Below are 22393 nucleotides of genomic sequence, written 5' to 3' on the forward strand. Positions count from 1 at the left end.
TATATCTGTCACTCACACATACATTCCCTATTTCTCTCTCCCTATCTCTCTCACTTAGTTAGACATAGGCTCCTTATTTCTCTCTCTCTCACACATACACTTTTCTTCCTCTCTCTCTCTCTCTCTCTCTCTCTCTCTCTCTCTCTCTCTCTCTCTCTCTCTCTCTCTCTCTCTCACACACACACACACACACACACACACACACACACACTTCCTATATCTTTATATTTATCTGTATATCTCCGTCTTTCTCATTGTCTCCATATTTATATCTCTATTTCTCCTTCTCTCTCTTTCTCTCACCATTAATCTCCCCATCTCTATAACCCCCTCGATATTTCAAAAGTTATATCTACTTTGCCTCTCCTTTATATTCATATGTCTACCTCTTTATATCCCTATTTCTCCATCTCTCTCTATTTGTATCCAAATCTCGCCCCCCCCCCTCTCTCTCTCTCTAAATATATATATATATCCCTATCCCTTTCCATCTCTCTATATTTCTCTCTACTTGTATCTCTCCCTTTGTCTATTTTTCCTTGTCTCTCCCTCCCTCATTCCCTCTCTACCCCCTATCTATCTCATCATTTCTACCTTTCTCCCCCTTTTTCTTCTTGTATATCTCTATCTCTCTCTCCTTTTCTAATATATTCCTATCTCTCCCTCTATCTTTCCATATTTATCTCTCTTGTTCTCTCTATTTTTCTATCCCTTTATCTCTCTCCCTTTCCCACTGTCTCTATATCTCCTTATATCTCTATCTCTCTATCACTCTATCTCACCATTTGTACATCTCGATATCTCTGCCTCTTCCTCTATATACCTCTCTATATGTTCTCCTCCATATCCCCCTCACTATAACCCTATCTTTATATCTTTATATCTACCTCTACATCTCTATATCTCTCTATCTATTTTTACCTCTTCCTCTCTCACTCTATATTTCTTTTTGTCTCTATCTTCCTCTCTCCCCCTCTATCTCTATACATGTCTCCCTATATCTATGCATATCTTTCCCTGTGGCTCCTTTTAGACCTCTATATTCATATCTCTTTTCCTCAATACATCTCTCTCTCTATTTCTTATTTCATCTATCAATCTATCTCTATTTGTTTATCTCTCGATCTCTCCCTATCCAATATTTCTCCTTCTCTATATATAACTTTCTATCTCCTCCTCTCTTTATTTTTATTTATTTTTCAATCCTTCACATCTCTCTCTCTCTCTCTCTCTCTCTCTCTCTCTCCATGTTCATCTCCAACTCCATCTCCATCTCTTCACCCCCTTCTCTTCCTCTTCCCCCCTCTATCACTCTCTCTTTCTATTCCTACGTATACCTCTCTCTCCCTCTCACCTAATTACAAACATAACATGATCTTGTTAGTAATGGAACTTCATTATCTTCCTAATTCGAAGGTTTTGTTTCAATTGTGATTGGATCCTTGTAAGCATATGTGAAGTGGATTTAATGCTATCACTTTTCCACTGAGACCTTTGTTTTACAAGAAACATCATTTTCAAAATGGCCTAGTAATTGATCTCGGGTACTACACAAATTTATGCAAAAAAAAGATGAAATTTTCCCCTGATTGACCTTTGACACCTCTCCGACATACCAATTGCACACCAAAGAGCAATTGTTAATTTAAAGTAAATTTAAAATAGCTTGTATACTTTCACTTTTCAAATCTCTTTTATTGAATTCATTTCATTACAATCCTAAGATCTTGTTCATTTCATTGTCTTAAATTAAATAGGAAAAAATAAAATAAAATAACTTAATTATGCGAATAAGCTATTGTCTATGTCTTCAGCATATACCCCCTTTTAAGTGGTTGGGAGGAAATACACTGATAATTAAATGAGTGGAGTGTGGGGAAGTCAACCAATGGGTGTATTCATTATCGACGAGTTTTTTTACGAGATGGAGTTCGACTAAAAACAACCCAATACAAATCTGAAATCATTTCTGCATTGCTTTTTGATTAATAACTTCAGCTACAATGTATGCAGTCGGACAACTCAACTCATATCTAAAATGCATGACATTACAAGATCCATAGCTAGAGTGCCTTACATGCGAGACCTACAGTACGAGAAATTCTAACCCCATACATTGCTTAAACTATGGATGAAAAGGATAGCGTTGATTAAATACAATATTGTCGGCGAAGTAATATAAATGTTCTCTATTCAGGGGCAGGTGCAACTGCTGCAGCAAGGGAAAAACTCTTCAGTCCTCCAACAGTCGGCGCAGATGCAGTTCCGATCATCATTCGCCTTCTTCGTGTATTGTGAGCCTCGCATAGGTGAGGTAAATATATTTCTGCGTTTACATCCTTATCAGCATTTATTTGAATAAAATTAGATCTGTTTACCGAGAAGGAACTAATGAGAAATAATGTTGCACTTACGTTCTCCTGCTGCGAGATTTTGATAGAGATTGACAATGTTGGGGCACCTGTTTTGGCACTTGTTTGAGCACAGTTTAGAGGTGAAATCAGAATTTTCGAAAAGATCATCAGTCGACATTCCCACATTCATTCTCTGCAGACCACAGCTTTGCAGGCACTCCTCACTCTCAATCCATTCCTTCACCTCCTCTGCAATTACTCCCGATGACTGAAATACACTTGCACATATACCACTCATTATTCAATACAATTAAACGAGAAGCGTGGTTTCTTTTAAAAAAGAAGAGAGAAAAAGTATTTCTCGAGAATTATTGCCTGGCACTGATATTTTACTGAGTCCTCGTGAGTGGAGGAGTATTTCTTCTCGAGCACACAGCGAGCTCCTGACGATGAGACAGAGAAAGCACACATCTCTACCGGCAGCTTTTCACATTCTACACCTCCTTCACCTGCATACAATCTCGATTCAGCATTAGGAGATGTCGACTTCTACACAGTACTTTTTTTATTAGTTTTCCAAATGCCGTCAAATCATATAATCTCACAACGAGAACAATGCAGAAGGAAACATTCATACCCAACACAAGAACGTTAAGCATGCCCAAAAGTGCCAAAATAATGGCAACTGCAACTGCCTTTCCAGAATCCATTTGTTTCGTCGATCTGTAAACTTTCTTAGCCTAAAGAAACACAACTAAAAGTGAGATACTTATTGTGAGCAATAAACCAGAGCTACTCATATTTATACACAATTGGTGTGGGAGAATTCCCAAAATTTATGACATATTGATTACATAGGCCACAAGCAATCACTTTCCAACTTTCTATCCATCAGATTTCCGTGCTATGACGCTCTACAGGGATCTGCATTGGGATGGAGAATAATTAATCTGTCTACGTTTTTTACAGCCAACAACAAATCATTCCATAGCACCCACATGGCTTAACTACTTTCCTCTTTGATTACCAGAATTTGATGAGGAGATATACAGGAATTTGGGAAAATTATCCAGGCAATTGTCCTCGTCTCGTCTGTTAGAATCCATGATCGCGCTCACTAATTTTATTTTGCGTTTTACTTTTGACTACGGATTTGTTAGTTACATCAAACTGTTAACATCAGAATTTAATTTGTTCGATTTCAGAATTGACATTACACCTTAATGTTTAAATTGCATTATTTTTTAACATTCTGCTATGTTGTATAGAGTTAATAACAATAGCCATTTAGATGGGTTAAAGGTTTTCGTAGTTTACCCATTGTTAAATCATTTTAAGTCCTCTAGGATTTTGGTATTTTGATGAATAATGGTTTGGTTATGTTTTATAAAAGGTCTATGGTGATAGAAGATATTTTAAAGTTTCAATTAGTTTCAAGTAATATGATAGCATTTGTAGATGAAAATATTTTTTTTAAATAAATTATTTTAAGTTAATTAGTTAATATAATTAACAAATATAAATTTAGATAATATAGAGTTAGAGTAGAATAATAGAATATTAAATATTAGTTTTTTAAATTATATGTAAGATTTAAGTATTTAGATTGTAGAATTAGGATTAAAATAAAATTTGATGTAGTATAGATTTCTTTTATTTAGTTTTTATAAATAGAATGTTTTTCGTATGAAATTTTAGTAGAATAAAGAGTAACTCTTAATTATCTGGGTTCAATAGATACATCACTATTATGTGACACATGATAGTAAACACAAGAAAACTTATGTGATCAAACATGTGGTGGATTACTATCTCTAATTTGACACAAGTAAATGTAATGGAAAGGAATGGGGTCGACTATCGTCTTCATGAGGAAGTAGTGCCTAATGGATGGTGGTGATATTTAATTGATATGTGAGTATTTTACATAGAGTGTTGACTCTTTCACATTGAGAGATTTGATTGAAGAATTCGAAGATAAAATCCAAATAGGAAACTTCTCATTCAAAATTTTTAATGAGGTAAGAAATCTGAATCGCATAATAGAAATTAATTTATTATTAGGTACATTTTAAATTAATTTTTTTTTTTTTACATTGATAGCTATGGGTGTTGGTAGGAGCTATATCAAGTCTCCCTACATACATAAATATAATGTTAATAGTTACCAAATGAGGGAAAGAGAATTTGAAGTATCTTTTTTTGTATCTATGTTGAATGTGACTTATTGTTATCCATTTTATATTTCTTGTGAAATATGAGTGTTTGAAAGTTTTGTGTTTCTTTATTTTCACTTTTGAGTTGCAGTGGACTGATTTGGATGTTTTTTCTTGTTTGGAAGATTGAAAGTTTAATTATATTTGGAGGATTTTTCATGTTAAATAACATAGACATAATACACACCTACAACTATTATATACTAGAATGTAAGAGATATAGAAGTCATAATGAATTTATTTCAAAGGCTAGATGAAGGAAAAATTTAAAGCCATGTTTAACTCTTTAAGCATTAACTTATTTTATAGGGAATATATGTATTAACTTTTATAGTTGAGTAATTATCATGGTGACATCATAAGCATTGGGTTGAAATAACTCAAATGGGCAAACATGTACAACTCAAAGGAAAAGGAATGAATATCATTTATAAAAAGGTAAAATTAATTTTTTTAATATTTTTTTAATTTTTGTTAGTTGGATTATTTTATTTTTGTACATGTTTATTTAGATTTTCTAGTTGTAATGAGTAAGTCACTATGAGGATAGGTGACATATTTGATGAATTTAACTCATGCTTGTTTCTTGGGTAGCTGGATATACATATTTCATTTATTTTGTTTTCCAACTCTCTTTTTTATATTTGTATCCACTTCTCTAGCTGATATTCATTATTGCATTATGATCCTTTTATTTTTTATTAGATAATATGAAGAAAGGGCTTCACTCAAAAACTAAAAAACAAAAAAATTAGAGAATTTAAAAAATAACAAGTTATTGCACCAACATAGCCCAAAAATGATAAAAAAATAAGCATAATGGAAACTAAAGTAACACAAAGCATCAAATGTACTCTAGAAGTTTCAAATTTATTGAATTCATCGATTGAGGGTTTGGTTCATGGATTTGTTAGGGTGAGGTATTAGCGAGATCCCCCATCTTCTGTGGTTGTTTCTATGGCAACAAAGGAAGGAGAAAGGGTATTTTTATTCTCTAGTGACTAATAGTTGGGACCCTAACAAGGGTCTGGTGTTTCCTCCATATGGTCTTCTCTTTTGTTTTGAGGAGGACCCTACCTCCTATGTGGATAAATTGGTCTAAATTAGATCCCCAAACATGACGAAGTTAAGGGTTTTGGACACTTCGAAGATCTCATGTATGGTGGAAGGGTTAGAGGTATTGGTCTTTGATGATCTAATGATGAAGGAATTTTTGGGATTGGATTTTTCTTGATTGGTAAGCTTTTTAATTTTCATTATAGCGTTGATCAATTTAGGAAATCGGTATATATTGTCAAGCAACTTAAGGGTAGTGTCAATATTAGTGCAGTGACTAATGAACTATTCCTTTTTAGCTTTATTGTTTATAAAAAATTGATTAAGGTTCTCACTAGTGTCTCATGGTCTTTTGATTAAAATTATAATTATTTTCTTTATTGTGAAAATGGAAGCCTGGGTTTGATTCATCAGTGGATCTTGGTTTGGTGGATCCAACTTGTATTCACCTTCTAGATCTACCTTTCTATATTTGGAATTACAATTTTTTTCAAGGAATTGCTAATTTATTTAGCTATTTATTCACTATTATTAAAAATTACCCAAGAAAATTATAGACTGGTGTTTGCTAGAATCTATGTTAGTGTGGTAGTTAGTGTGGATTTACTTCCAACATATATTTGAAATATGGATATGGCTAGTGTATTTAAACCATTGAGTATGACAATGCTAGTGCTTTTGTGAAATTTGTAAGATATTTGACCATTTAAGTAATGTATATAAGAGATAACTTTAAGAATAAAAAATAAAATAGTATTTGGTTAACAAAAAATATAGTTATTTTGAAGCCCCTAGCTTAGTGATGAATACTTGTATTGATACTAAGAATTTGGTGGAGAATGATCTCTCATTAAAGAATAATACAATTGATCTAGGGAAGAAAGTGGAGGTTATTAAGGACTATAAATTAATGAATATTTTGATATTATTAAGGATATTAGGGCATCAAAATATAAGCCACAAGAAATTGATGCCAATACTGATATGGAGGGAATTATAGATAAGACACAAGGAAAATATGTTACTATTGCTAAGGTATTAAGCATGAAAGAGGACATTAATTTTTTTTGAAAGAATTAAGAAAAGTTGATGTAAAGGCTTGTCTGAAGGAGCCTACCATTATCTTGCATAAGAAGGCTCTTCCTAAAATAAAGAAGATGTTCTGGAAGAAGGAGAAATTGATATGGTGATAAAAGATAGAAAGTCGATTGCAAATGTTATGGTTCCTAATAAGGTGATTAGGGAAGATGGTGTTATTTTTAGCATCTTAGAAGTCAAATTAAGGACATGTAGGAATCTCTTTCTTTTCTATCCTTTGGTGCTATTTCTCCTCAAACTCCTTTTATGTTTTATGATGATTATTTGGAATAAGAATGGGTTCAAGTTAATGGGATACCTAAAAAGTATATAAAAGCTGATGTGGTGGGAGAAAAGAAGCAAGACATGCTATTTGAAAGGGATACCAAATCTTGTTATGCTACTTGTGATATTACCACTAGAAGACAAAAACATTAGAAAGCCTTTCGAGGCCTAGAAATAAAAAAAATGATGGCTTTGGAGGCAATGCATCCTATTGTTAGAGTTAACTTGATATTGAATTCTCTTCAAGTTAGTTATGAAAATAATGTATTGGAACATTAGAGGGTTGAATAGACCTTTTAATAAGCATGTTATTGAGAATTTTTTTAGTAGATCTAAAAATTGACATCTTTCTTAGTCAAAAAAACAAAATGAAGTAGTCTATTTTTGGGCAGACTGTCAAGAATATTTGGCCTTATAATGATTATTATGTTAGTGATGTGAAGGGTATTCTAGTGGATTTTCTACCTTGTGTAATTTTACAAGAATTATGGGAAATAAAGTCATTATTGTAAAAAAAACTTGATGACCTTAATGGAAGACTTGCATACCTTAGGAAAATGGAATTTTCTTAATATTTATGCTCCTAATTCTAAGGCTTTTATAGCTCAGCTCCAGGATACCATTTCTTATTTGATCTTGGGAAGGAAAAGTGATTATTAGATGGTAGTTGATGATTTTAATAGTCCCCTATTTCATTTTGAAAATTTGGGAGGTTTAGACAAATTCTCTAATAGTACAATGGATCTTGTTAATTTTCATTCTTCTATTGGTCATATTTATATAGATTTATATGGTTCCTTGTTTGACTGGGAGGTAAGCTAGTAATATTATTAAAATTAAACTTGATATATTATTGATTTCTAATGGTTGGAACATCCCTCCAAAACTTTCCTTACTATTTCTTTCTAGAATGGGCTTAGATTGCAACACTATCATTACCAGTTGGGATAATATTGCTGCAAAGGTCTCCTTTCCTTTTAGGTATAAAATAATATGGACTTCTTACCCTGAATTTAAAATAATGGTTGAGAATTAGTGGAATCTCCCTTGAAGTGGTGCTCTGATGGATTACCTTCTACAAAAAATAAAAAGGGTTAAAGATACAGTTAAAGGTTTGAAAAAGATGTCTCTTGGTATTATTTTTCATAGAAGGAAAATTGGTGCTAGAAATCTTCAATATATACAAAAGAAAATGGAGAAAAGAGATAGTGATATGGAAACTTGAGGTAATGAATGTGAACTTTACAATAAATGGACCATGTTGTTTATAACGAACCAAGTCTTAAATTGGAAATAGAAGTCATATATTTAGTGGTTAATTGTGGGGGATTGAAATACAATTTTTTTCACTATTCCATAATGAAACATAAAAGTAGAAACACAATCAGGAATTGGCTAAAGAAGATGGTACTACTTTGTTAAAAGAGAACAAGATTGTTGAAATTATTATTTCCTTCATTAAAGAAATGTTTTTTGACTTTAATCATACCTTCTTGAGGTTGGATGAGCTACTTGATGTTATTCCTAATGTGATGGCTAACAAGGATCTTAAGGATCTACTGATTATAATATGATTGAGGTGTCTTATGATAAATAGGAGTTGTTTCTTGCATACAAGGTAATTAGAAAATGAGAGTAATGGTAGTTTATGTGCAATAAATTAAGAATTTATGATTCCAATATTTGAGTTCACTATGATCTTGATGTGTTTATAAAAATCTCAAATATAGAACAAAAATTATACTTAAGTGACTTGTAAAAGATATTTTGTCTACTCTATCATTTGTTTCCTTTACAACTTGTTATTCTTTACTTGTGAATGCTTTTCTAAATATTGTCATCTTACAAATTTTTCAATATGAATTCATATTGTTTAAAATTTTCTAAAAATAAAGACCACTATGTGCCTTGACAAACATATAAACAAATTACATATAGAATCCACCCCTATATAACATTAGTAATAGTATTACCTTTTATTTACCATACTTCAATTTTTTTTTAATATAATAAAGTATAATTTCATAATTAGTTTATTTTTTTTAGATCTATATGATGTTTGAAATTAAATTTTGTCTTTTAAATACCTTGTAGATATTAGGTTATCTCCTATAAATTTTTATTTTTTATTTTTCTCATGTCTATAATATAAACTTAATTTCTACCATAGCTCTCTCCTTGAATGTGAAGTTCTATAAGATATATGTAATTTAACATTAACTTGAATTTCTTCTAGATAATAACTTAATATCCTAGAAGATAAACATCTCCTTGGGTTGAGAAAAAGCTACCAATGGTGAGTGGAACCTAGAGAGCGGGAGGTGTAGGCTTTTCTTAGGAGGGGGATGGGGGTGAGGACAATGAAGGAGATGCAGATGGTGGTGTTTGTTTTGGAAAATTCTTGCCTAGGCTAGATGTTTAATGGGTTCAGTGTCTTTTGGTGGGGGGCTCCCTTTGCTCCATTTTTTTGCTTTCTCTACTTTCTACTTTTGCCTCCTTCTCAAGTTCTAGATCTAGTGTCTTCGAGGCCATTGTGGTTTTGGGTAGTGTGAGTAGGATTTTGAGTCTTTAGCCCACTATTGTTCCCACAATATGGGATATGATGCCCTTGTTAGAGACAAGGTAGGGCTTCAATGCCTCTATAGCTAAGATAGTTGTTGGGTACAATATTGTTTCTATTGTGTGTGCATTGGTCCTCTTTGTATTCGTACCTATTGAAGTAGATACTTTCCCCTCCACCATGATGGGGGTTTTGTTCTTAGATTCTACTTGGCTCCTCTTCCCTGCTCCATGTATTGTTAGTAGTTTAGTAGAGAAAGGCAAACTATTGATGGTTTGTTCTATTTCTCCTATGTCTTCCCTCCTTGAGGTTGGTGCCCTACATTTGTTCTTTGAGGAGCTTAATTTAGTGGGTTTTCGTAGGAAGATTTGGTGCCCTGAATCTCATCTCAAGAGGAAAATTATAGATTGGTTTTATACCTAGAACTCCAATTTATGTAAGTGCTTGAGAGTTTCTATAATTAACACTATTTTCATTCTGAGGTTCTACAAATCCTTAGATTGGGTATTATACCTCTTATTCATTGTGAGGTGTGTCTAGTTGCTTCCCTATTCTCAAAAGTGGTTGGTAAAGGGGCTTTGATCCTTACCTTTGATTCTACAATACACATGGCCCAAAATATAGGCTCCATGAATAATTTTTAGTCTTGAGAGTGGTAATTTATAGACTTCATTAAACATATAATGATAGTTCACATTCTAGTCAAAGTAGATGAAAAATCTAAGGTAAAGAGTACATAAATTTAACCTTTCCCCTTTGTTTTAGAGTCACATTGGTTAGGTAATCATTTATGCATTTAAAATCATAGAAATGGTTTGATTCAAAATCATAGTTTTCACATAACTTAACCACTTATCTATCACCATCTACATGCACTTCTAATTACAATGTTCCTAATCTCCAATTTTGTGCATCTTCTACTTTAGGCCAAATTTGTGATTATGATAATAACCTAGGTTTAATGCATTATTGTAGAAATAATCCCTTAACTTTATGTTTTCAATTGAGATTTTAATGTTTTTATTTACCATTCACACTTGAACATTATATAAAAACTAGATGCTTGAGAAAATTATTTTATGATACTACAAACTTAAAATTGTTTCATATTAATTTGAGAAAATAATACACTAGAATTGAGTTCAATTTTTTTTATTGTACTTCTTGCATCATCATGAAATGCACCCTTCACATATATGCATGCCTTGATTATTTTCTAAGTTGTTGAATTGGTAGCGTTGTAGATTTAACAGAAGAGAGGAATTATAATTGTCACATGCAAATTCTTGTCCTGGCAAGAAAGTTTTTATGGAGAAACAAACACATAATTTTTATTGTAGACTAAAAGCGAACATTGTACAAGTGAGAAGGTCATGTTAATAATTGCCTAATTGATCCAACAATTGTGAAAGTGGTCCATAATGATGGACACAAAATTAATGTTTTCAAAACATTACTTTGAATATCAGCCAATTCAATACATCTTTACGAATCATATGTGAACTATTACCAAAATATATATCCATCAAATTTCCAACTTAATATTATTAATTTTTAAAATTTTCTAATAATTTATTTTAATACATTTAGTGCTAAATTTAAATAATTTTGCTCTAAATGTTGTCACTTCTCAAATATTTTTATTGCCAAAATCACTTCAACAACCCTAAGATCTTGTTCATTTCATTTTACTAGATTAAATGGGGCAAAACACAAAGAAAAGAAGAAATACATTATAATATATAGATGAATTACATAGCTATTTTCGGTGTTGACCTCTTTAACCGGTGCAGAAGAAATACACTCCTGATCATAAGTAAATGATTGCTGAGTGTGGAACAGACAGTTATATGAGTGCATTGTTGAAAAATCATGCTATGATTGTATTCATTATCAACAGCCATTTATTCAAGGTAGAATCTGATTGCAAACAAGCCTATAAAAGACCAAAACCGTTTCTGCATATTCTAATAAAGTACTTTTCATCCAATAACTTTAGCTAGACTGTGTTCAGTCGGACAAATTGATTCATAGCTAGAATGCCTAACATTACGAGATCTACAGTACGAGAAATCCTGAATCTATAGATTGCTTAACACAATATTATTGGCAATGCAGTATATATGCTCTAGTAAGGGGCAGGTGCAAATGCTTCAGCAAGATCTAAAGTCTTCAGAGTTGGCGCAGATGCAGTCTCGAACATCATTCTCCTGCTTCGTGTTTTGTGAGCCTTACACAGGTGAGGTAAATATATTCCTGCAATTATATTGATGTTACTATGTGTTTGAATAAAATCATATATATTTCCTCAGAATGAATGAATAAAGACTAATGGGGCACTAACCTTCTCCTGCAGCGAGATTGAGGTAGAGATTGACAATGTTGGGGCAACGGTTTTGGCACTTGTCTGAGCACAGTTTAGAGGTGAAGTGAGAATATTGAGAAAGACCCTCAGTGGACATGCCCACGCTCATTCTCTGCAAACCACAGCTTTGCAGGCACTCCTCACTCTCAATCCATTCCATCATCTTGCCCGCCAATATGCCTGATGACTGAAATATAATTGCACACGTACCAGTAATTCATTATTCAATAAAAATATCCATGCAATTGTTGAATAAGAAAGAAGAGAAAAAGATGTGAGTATTGTAAGAGAATGTATTGCCTGGCACTGGTATTCTACTAATGATTCGTGTGTGGAGGGGACGAAAGAGTATTTCTTCTCGAGCACACAGCGAGCTCCGGACGATGAGACAGAGAAAGCACACATTTCTGCCGGCAGCTTTTCACATTCCACACTTTCTTTACCTGCGCACTCTCAAATCATCGTTATAATCGTTGAAAGGACACTACAAAAAAAACCCCTTCGCAAAGAAAGCTCAAAATGTTTTCTTCTAGTTTTAAACGTTATTAACAAGCAGTCAAATCAGATACTCTCACAACGAGAACATCACACAGAGAAATATACGTACCCATCACAGGAACACTTAGCATGCCTAAAAGTGCCAAAACAATGGGAACTGCAACTGCCTTTACAGAAGCCATTTGTTCCTCCAATCTGCAAACTTCCTTAGCCTCAAGAAGCACAAGGAAAAGTGGGATGGTTATTGTGAGCAATGAACAAAAGCTACACATATTTATAGGCATTTGGTGTTGGAGAGTTCCCACAATTCATGAACTATTGTATACATACGCTCCTAAGTGTCTTTTCAACTTTCTAGCTGTCTCTCAGTTTTCACTCACATTTCGGTGAGATGACAGTCGACAGAGACAAATATTACAGTGGATCGTATTAGTCGGTTTGTTTTTGGATCTACAAATGGTGTATAATAATATGATACTATAGAAGGCAACTAATTGTATTATAAATGTGACAGACATGCCTATTCTATATCCTTGAATCTGTGGCTTCTCCTTCAAAATATGAATTTTCCACTAACTGTACTAAAAGCAATATTTTCAAACATTGCCGGTGGCACTAGTTTTTTATGGCCATTTCTGCGTAATTTGCGTTGTGATGGAAAACTGTTGACCTTTGTATGCACCTAAAAACGTTTTTCTCGGCCATCAGTAAATTATTCAACAACACCCACCAACCTCTACATCTTTTCCCTTTGATAACCAATGATTTGCCAGCAAGAAATAAATATATTTAGAAAAATGATCAAAGACATTTGACATTACTCCCCGTCTTCAGAGTGAATGATCACACCTACTATGCTGGTTTTTTTAGTTATATTTAACTTTTGACTTCAGAATGTATATCGTTTGCTTAGCTTACAATGTTGACATTCCATCTTCATATCTACATCTGATTACTTGTAAGTCTCCTAAATTTTAGATTTTGTTTTTTATGGGACAATTTATATTTACTCTAATGTATTATTTCTTTTTCGTGTTTCAAAATTGAATTGATTTTATTGAATATTTTTTATATTAAAATGATGTTCAAATGAATATTTTTAAATATAAAGATATAGAAAATCATTATAGAAGTATGTATGAAGGTGGTTTCTAATGGTTATCAAAAAAGGGTTGGAATCAATTGATTAAAATTTAAAATTTTTATGTTTGAATCAAATCTCCATGTTATAAGATTTCTTTTAGCAAATCATAGAAATGATTTTGGACATGCAATGAGTGACCCTCAAGCAAAGGATGAACATATCAAAATCATAGATGATAAGTGACAAGAATAAATGGAATAAGTGTAGCGAGTTTAGAAATATGGTCAAATGTGTGGAAATATGTGCAAGAAATTAAATGGAGTAAAAAAAGAGCTAGGTGGAGTTAGAGTTAACATAAAAATGTGCAATATGTCTTATGTAATTTTATTAATAAATTATTTCAAAATGAGCATTAAACTAATTGGAAATTGACATGGGTATGTTAATCTTGTAGAATTTTGAACCTGATCTATCCTCTCCAAACCAGTTGATTAGCAAACAATAACAGCAAAAAGAATAAATTGCAAAAAGAAATCACAATTCAGAATAAAAAACAAAGTGCCCTATTTTTTTGGAATTGCACACACCAATTTCTTTATTGAAGCTTAATTAAAAAATTACATAGAGGCTGTATATATAAAGAATTTGTAGCCTAGAAGAAATAATAATAACTGCAGTTATAAATATATTCCTAGTATTGCATGGAAAGCTACTAAGGCTCTCAAACTAAAAGAAAAAAACTACTCCCTAAATTAAGAATATAGTAAATGCATGCACAACATGCTTTATTTACTAAAAACAAACTCATGCAAAAAACAAAACTAAAAATAGTCCTAAGGATTAATGCATGTTGGAGTACATGCTTTATTTGCATGAATAAACAAAAACCGATTTAAACTAAAAATAGCTTATGCATGGTGATGAATGGATAGATTCATGTCCAAACTGGAGCTGCATGGAGTTGCATGCTAGAGCAGCATCAATTATCAACATACTCCCCCTTGATGCTAAGAGGGCTCACAATCTTATCTTGTAGTACTATAAATTGAGCTTTCGCAGCCGCTTTGGTGAATATATCTGCTAGCTGATCCTAGGTGTTGATGTGCTTCAATTCAACATCCTTCTTCTGCACCAAATCTTGAATGAAGTGATATTTCAAATCAAAATGCTTTGTTCTACTATGATGAACCAGATTCTTTGCTAACTTGATGGCGCTCACATTGTCACAATAAATTACTGTAGGCTGAATTTGTTTTTCTCCAATTTCTTCCAAAACTTTTATGAGCCAAAGAGCTTGTGTACTTGTTGAGGTAATTGCAACATACTTTGCTTCTGTAGATGAGAGGGAAACAATACTTTGCTTTTTTGAGCTCCAGGTTAAACCAGAACCAAAAGAAAAACAATTTCCAGATGTAGATTTACAGTCATCCATACTACCTCCCCAATCTGAATCACTAAAGCCTACAAGATTGAACTTTTCAAAAGAGTAGTAATGAATACCAAAACTTAAATTCTCTTTCACATACCTCAAAATCCTCTTGGCTGCCTTCATATGTATTTCAGATGGATTTGTCATATACCTTGAAACAAGTGAAACTAAATAGGCAATATCTGGCCTCATGTGGATTAGAAACATCAAGCTCCCCACAATAGTTCTGTAAGTTGTCTCATCAACTAAATCAACACCATCACCTCGACATAACAAAACTCCATGAGCACTTGGAGTGGAGGCAAGGTTACAATCAGTCATATTAAATTTCTTCAGCATACCTTGTGCATACTTTGTTTGATAAATGAAAATCTCATCCTTACTTTGATAAACCTCCATTCCTAGAAAATATTTCATCAGACCAAGATCTTTCATCTCAAATTCTTTCATCATAGCAGCTTTGAATTCATCTTTGATCTTAGAACTAATACCCATATACAAAATATCATCAACATACAAACTTATGATGAGGATATTAGTACCTTCTTGTTTGTAGTATAGGGTAGGATCACTCTTACTTCTCTGGAAGCCATTCTCCTAAAAGTATCTGTCAATCCTGGCATACCATGCTCTTGGTGCTTGCTTGAGGCCATAAAAAGCCTTCTTCAGCTTGTAGACATAATTATCTTTTCCTTCCACTTCAAAACCTTGTGGCTGCTCCACATATACTTCCTCTTCTAAGTACCCATTCAAGAAGGCACTTTTCACGTCCATATGATGTATGCTCCACTTCTTCTGAGCTGCTAATGAAATCAATATTCTTATGGTCTCTTGTCTTGCTACTGGTGCAAATGTCTCTTGATAGTCAATTCCATACTTTTGTGTGAAGCCTTTAGCAACTAATCTTGCCTTGTACCTTTCAACACTCCCATCACTGTTAAACTTGGTCTTGTAGGCCCATTTGGTGCCAATCCTTTTTTTGTCATGTGGAAGTTCTGTTAACTCCCAAGTGTCATTCCTGTGAATGGAATCCATCTCTTCTTCCATGGATTTCACCCAAAGTTCATTAGTACATGCATCTTCAAAACATGATGGTTCAAAATCAGCCTTGGCTAATAAAGCAAAATTCACTGTCTCGCCTATTGGGTTTTCTTCATGTACTTAATTTCCACTCTTCTGGTAGATATCACTCAATCTCCTTACCTTCCTTGTAGAACTTGGAGAAGAAGTTGGACTTGAACTTGGTACTAAAGAACTTGATGAAGAATTGCTTGGTGGAGTTAAACCACTGCATATAGAAACATTAGTTGGTTGCTCATTATCAATATCAGCAATTATATCATCATTCAAAATAGATTTTGGCTTCTCAACATGGCCTTTTTGATGACCATAAACTCCCCCTTAATCAAAAATCATATCCCTTGAGACAATAAGCTTGCTAGTGAGGGGATTATACAATCTATAAGCCTTGCTTTTCTCACTATACCCAATAAAAATACATGACTCACTCTTTGCATCTAACTTCTGTCTATTTTGATCAGGTACATGCACATAAGTTAAACAACCAAAAACTTTGAAATGATTAACGTTAGGCATTTTTCCATACCAAGCTTCATAAGGAGTCATCTTTTCTAGTGCACTGGTGGGGCTATGGTTGAGGATGTACACAGTTGTAGCAACTGCATCTCCCCAATAAGAATTGCTCAATCCCTTGGTTTGTAACATGCAACTTGCCATTTCAACCACAATACGATTCTTCCTTTCAACTACTCCATTCTGTTGAGGTGTGTATGCAGTAGTAAGTTGCCTCTTGATGCCATTAAAATCACAATAAATTTGGAAAGCCTTTGAGAAAAACTCTCCTCCACGATCAGTCCTTAAACATTTCATCTTGCACCCTTTCTCATTTTCCACAAGGGCTTTAAACTTCTTGAATGTATCCAAGGCTTCATCTTTGACCTTCAAAAAATATACCCAACAATTTCGTGAGTAATCATCAATAAAAGTGATGAAATATGATGACTTACCCAAACTCTTAGTCTGCATAGGACCACATATATCTGAATGAACAAGTTGAAGTGGGTGATGAGCCCTCCATGCATTGCCCTTTGGAAACTTTTCTCTTGCATGCTTTCCTTTAGCACAACCTTTACAAACCTCCTTGTGTTCCTCAACCTTGAGCAAACCAGAAACTAATGCATGTGAGGTTAGAAGCTTCAAACTATGAAAATTTAAATGCCCATACTTGAGATGCCATAACCAACTTGAATCCTCATAAGCTATATTTGCCAAACTATTGTTATGTTCACCAAACCTCAAGGGGAACATCCTATTTCTTGTCATAGGAACAACAGTGATCACCCTATTACCCTTATTCTTATCATAGATAGTACATGTCTTATTCTCAAAGACTACTTTATAATTTTTTTGACATAGCTGCCCAACACTTAACAAATTGTGCTTCAATTGTGGAGTATAATATATATCATGAATACTCTTTATACCTTCTTTTGTTTGGACCTCCATAGCTCCTTTGGCAGCAACCTCCAATGATTTATCATCACCAAGCTGGATCTTGGATTTGAAACTTCCATCCTTTGTTGAGAACAACTTCTCATTCCCTATCATATGGTTAGAGCATCTAGAATCTAGGTACCAAACATCTTTACTAGTATTTTCACCCTTTGCATAAGACAAAAATAAGTGATTAGGAGGATTCTCACTACTTTCTTGAGCATAGTTTGCACTTTTACCTTCTTTCAATCTGCACTCTTTCAAAGCAGTCATACCTGTTACAATGGTAACATTGAACATTTCTCTTATCAAATTTGCCTCTACCTCTTCCTTTGAAACCACCACTTCCTCTTGAGCCACCTCTTCCTCTACGTCTTGAAGAATTTTGGCTTTGCCCTTTACCTTGGCCTTGATTGATTTTGGCACTACTGCTGCTTGCATCTTCATTTTTTGTGATTAACAATTTAGAGGAAAATGATTTCTTTACACCTTCAAAAGAATCTTTCAATCTTTCTTCATGAGACATCAGGGATCCAACCAGTTGATCAAACTGTAGTTTTGTCAAATCCTTGCTTTCTTCTATGATTATTGCTACATGATTCCATTTGGGTGTCAAATATCTCAACACCTTTTTAATCAAAACTTCATTGCTTACAATTTCCCCAAGTGTAGCTATTTTATTGACCACATCTTTGACTCTAACACAATAATCACTTATACTTTCAGCTTCTTGCATCTTCAAATTTTTGAATTCTCGCTTCAGTGTCTGAAGTTTGACCACTTTAACTTGATCACTACCCTGGTAAGATTCTTGTAGAGTCTTCCAGGTATCTTTGGCAGTTATTGCTCTTGATATTCTTGGAAATAAGCTCTTATCAAGAGCTATCTGAATGTGAAACAAAGCTTGAGCATTCTTTTTCCTTGCTTCCTTTCTTGCTATTTTGTCATTGGTTGTAAGGGCATTCCAATCAGCTGGCTCTTCATAACCTGATTCAATAATCTCCCACAAATCTTTTCCAATCAAAAAGGTCAGCATCTTAATGCACCAATAATCATAATCATTCCCATCAAATTCAAGAATGAGCATATTGTTAGAATTCAACATTATTAACTTTGGCGAAATTCCAACAATAAAACCCAAAACAATTTTACCTACTCTGATACCACTTGTAGAATTTTGAACCTGACCTATCCTCTCTAAACCAGCTGATTAGCAAACAATAACAACAAAAAGAATAAATTGCAAAAAGAAATCACAATTCAAAATAAAAAAAAAATTACCCTTTTTTTTGGAATTGCACACACCAATTTCTTTATTGAAGCTTAATTAAAAAATTACATAGAGGCTGTATATATAAAGAATTTGCAGCCTGGAAGAATTAATAATTATTATAGTTCTAAATATATTCTTACTATTGCATGGAAAGCTACTAAGGCTCTCAAACTAAAAAAAAAAACTACTCCCTAAATTAAGAATATAGTAAGTGCATGCACAATATGCTTTATTTACTAAAAAACAAACTCATGCAAAAAACAAAACTAAAAATAGTCTTAAGGATTAATGCATGCTGGAGTACATGCTTTATTTGCATGAATAAACAAAAACTGATTTAAACTAAAAATAGCTTATGCATGGTGATGAATGGATAGATTCATGTCCAAACTGGAGTTGCATGGAGCTAAGTGCTAGAGCAGCATCAATTATCAATAAATTTTCGCATTGCATTCTACTACCAATTTTAGATGCATGTGAATCCTAAGTGACTATATATTTTAAAGTAAATGAATAGTTACAAATATGTATGCAAAATATATATGTAAACATAATAGAAATATCTGATTACATATAAACTAATGGAACTCATGTGATTTTTTGCGTGTGTTTGTCCATAAGAAGTGTGCTCCATGGTAACCTTTAAATAATTAGGAAAGTGTGCAATAAGTATCTTATGTCTCACAAGTAAAATAATAAAAAATTAATAAACTTTATTGGTTGTTTAGAGTAATAAAAAGTTAAGAGAAAAGTTAGAAAATTCTACCTTTGGGGAAAGTGGTGTGGCATAATAGATAGTGCCATGTCATATAATCAAAATTTATTTGCACATGATAATAAATATTTGTACAAATTTTTTTTAACCAACTATAATCTCAATAAAGGAGTCTTAGTGATGTTAGGAAATTTATCTCAACCTTGCATCCCATTGTTAAGAATATAAAACTATAATTTTTGGACTCAAAAACACATAAATATTATTTTTAGGTTATAGAGGTCAATTTAGGCAATAAAACATATTAAAATTGGATTTTAACTAGATCAAATTAGTTAAAAAACATTCCTCTTATCCACTACCCCACAATAGAAAGGTAAGATCATCTATGATGTATAGAGAGCTATAGTACGAAGTTAGACTTTTTGAGAATATGAGGAATTTATGAACTAACATACAAAATGTTTAAGTGGGCATAATGGATCCAAAATAATGCACCCAAGAATGTGTGTAGATTATGATGTGCTTATGATAAACTTAACATTTTTTCTTATATTTTAACATAAGACTCATCTTGTGATATGTGCATAAATTCTAACTAGATTTTGGGCACCACATTTAAATGATTTTAACTCAAAATTTTCTTATTTTTATTTTACATTTTTATGTATTGATTCTCCTATGTATTAGCCATAAGATGGAGGTTTCATTATGTATTTTTATTGAACATTATACTATGATATTTTCTCCAAATAATTCTTTAGCAATTCTCTTGTACAAGCTTAGATTTTACAAGTAGAAACACTAAGAATAGTTTGTCCAACTTGTGGGAAATTATGATTTTGGATGGGAAATGACAAAAAAACATTGCTTAAATGTTTGTATTTAAATGAAGGAACCTTCATTCAAAGGATATTGGAAGCATGTTTGAATAATGGTAGATACTCATTTGAAGATGACCTTACTTCAAAGCATTTAAAAAAAAACATTTTTATACTATTTTTTAGAGAGCAAATGCACAAAAAGTGTGATGGATAAATAATGGATTTAATAGATATTTACCTATCTAACCAACATGTAATAAATATTAAGATATAGCAAGTAAAATAATTCTTTTAAGCTAAGGTTAAACAATAATTTAACATAAACTCCCCCTTAAGAATAACTTAGGTGAGGAATGAAAAAAAAAGGCTTGGTAAAGTACCCAATTACAATTAAACCTAATAAAGAAGAGGAAATAATCCTATGCAAAAAGGTCTCCCAAATTGATGGTAAATAAATCCCTAAAAGATGAAAAATACAAAACTTGATGTGAGAAAGTATTCCTGTACATTAGAGAGAAGGGGAAAAGCTATGCAACCTTCACCCATTATAGAATCTTTTATAGTGATGGTAGATGGTTGATAATGAATGCTAAATATGATCCAACCCCATCAAAAACCATTCCTCCCATTTGAAAGAAGTACAAACACAAAAGTATGGAACTTGTATTCCAATTTTTAAAAAGAATATGAACAAATAGAAGTCAATGATGATTCCTTCAATTTTTATTTAAATTTCTGAATGCCAATGTGAAACTATTACAATGATGAATGAAAGAGGAAACTAGAGGGTCAAAACATGCCCTCAAAACATTTGAAGAAGATGATACAACTCGATAGGAAATAAAATAATACAATACTGTGAATATCCTCAATAGTTTACTCCAAGTATACAAGGAAGGAATCATAAAACATGCAATGTTTGGCAATAATCCATACCAATTAGCTATACCTACAAGAAGTCAAAGATCCTATTGCACAAAAAACTAAAAATATTTAAACAAGTGAAACTAAAATTTGTAGATACAATTGTAGATGGAGGAGATTATGTATCAATGCATGTCAACCCAAAAAAATGATTCATTCCGTGAGGATGTCCACTAAAGATGAGATAACATAAGTCTTAATATGATCTAAGGAATCATCACTATGAGATGAAGGTCCAAGGTATTCATATAATTATTGAGTTTTGTTTCATGTAGTGAAAGAGAACCCAATATTCATTATTTGATGTATAAAATCGTCATAAATATTAATACATATTAGTCCACAGACCTTGTAATTTTTGTTAAGCCATGTAGTTTTTTCTCATGATTAATTAGCTTACAAATGAGTCCAAGGAAATAATGAAATATATCCTCAAGCTAGTAATCATTTATCCTTTTTATTTGTATTGGAGTAGATAGGTGACTCCACAACACCCCTAGGATCCCTACAAGGCCAAAATAAATTACACAAGAGAAAATGATAAGAATAGCTTACTTCAATAATGCAATATTGATTAAGTATTACAATGGATATAAAACATTACATAAGAGGCCTCTCCTATAAAGGCAAGGTTAGAGAGAGAATTGGACAATATTTTCATATGTGTCACAATCTTATACAATGAGAAAAATAAAGTGTTGACCTAGGTAACTAAATGTAGTTGTCATGAGATAAGATAAGATCTTGTGACAACTAAGAAATCTTCTAGAAGGATGCCTAGGATCTAAGTAAACTTAAGTTATGTTAATAAATCCCCTACTCGGAACTAGAATAAATAATAGGTATATTACCTTACTACATCCAAAACCATATTCACAACAACACCCCCTTATATGGTATTTAATATCCACTTGATAATTCAGGCTAACTAAATCAGATTCTATGACTTGGGCGTGATTAAATTGTCAACCTATGGACATGAACTTGAAATGAGTTAGCATCATATGTGCACCATGAACTTATCTATGTTGTTGTTACCTAGAATAACTATCTTCCATTAAATTCAAAAAAAAAATCATGTAAGTGAATTGCAATTATAGAAGGAAATTAACTTGTAGTAAAAAAATAATAATGAAAACAATATTAATGAATCTAAGCTATACTAACTCATAAATAATACTACTACATGAACTGTAAAATGTATAACTAGAATTATATG

At 32.6% G+C, this 22393-nt stretch overlaps 2 protein-coding genes across 2 annotated transcripts; both read right to left on the minus strand.

The window, feature by feature from the left end:
- Window positions 1–1954: 1954 nt before the first annotated feature.
- LOC131074583 (uncharacterized) lies at window positions 1955–2667 on the minus strand. The gene is made up of 2 exons (XM_058011218.2): window positions 2415–2667; window positions 1955–2326 (listed from the first exon to the last, which is right to left on the minus strand). The coding sequence occupies exons 1-2, from the start codon at window positions 2650–2652 to the stop codon at window positions 2190–2192; spliced, it is 375 nt and encodes a 124-aa protein (XP_057867201.2). The 5' UTR covers window positions 2653–2667; the 3' UTR covers window positions 1955–2189.
- An 8625-nt stretch (window positions 2668–11292) lies between these two features.
- LOC131074573 (uncharacterized) lies at window positions 11293–12766 on the minus strand. The gene is made up of 4 exons (XM_058011209.2): window positions 12521–12766; window positions 12214–12356; window positions 11893–12100; window positions 11293–11804 (listed from the first exon to the last, which is right to left on the minus strand). Exons 1-4 carry the CDS (start codon window positions 12693–12695, stop codon window positions 11677–11679), a joined length of 654 nt encoding a protein of 217 aa, XP_057867192.2. The 5' UTR covers window positions 12696–12766; the 3' UTR covers window positions 11293–11676.
- Between the last annotated feature and the right edge of the window lie 9627 nt (window positions 12767–22393).

Source organism: Cryptomeria japonica, chromosome 7 (genome assembly GCF_030272615.1).
Source record: "Cryptomeria japonica chromosome 7, Sugi_1.0, whole genome shotgun sequence".
NCBI classification, from domain to species: domain Eukaryota; kingdom Viridiplantae; phylum Streptophyta; class Pinopsida; order Cupressales; family Cupressaceae; genus Cryptomeria; species Cryptomeria japonica.

Excerpts from the sequence above, each read along its gene's own strand:
- LOC131074583 (XM_058011218.2), bottom strand. The coding sequence starts at position 2,652 with ATGAGTGGTATATGTGCAAGTGTATTTCAGTCATCGGGAGTAATTGCA. Across the intron at positions 2,327-2,414 it reads AAATCTCGCAGCAGGAGAAC|AAATATATTTACCTCACCTA; the intron begins GTAAGTGCAACA and ends ATGTAAACGCAG.
- LOC131074573 (XM_058011209.2), bottom strand. The coding sequence starts at position 12,695 with ATGCCTATAAATATGTGTAGCTTTTGTTCATTGCTCACAATAACCATC. Across the intron at positions 12,357-12,520 it reads GCTAAGTGTTCCTGTGATGG|GTAAAGAAAGTGTGGAATGT; the intron begins GTACGTATATTT and ends GAGAGTGCGCAG. Across the intron at positions 11,805-11,892 it reads CAATCTCGCTGCAGGAGAAG|GAATATATTTACCTCACCTG; the intron begins GTTAGTGCCCCA and ends ATATAATTGCAG.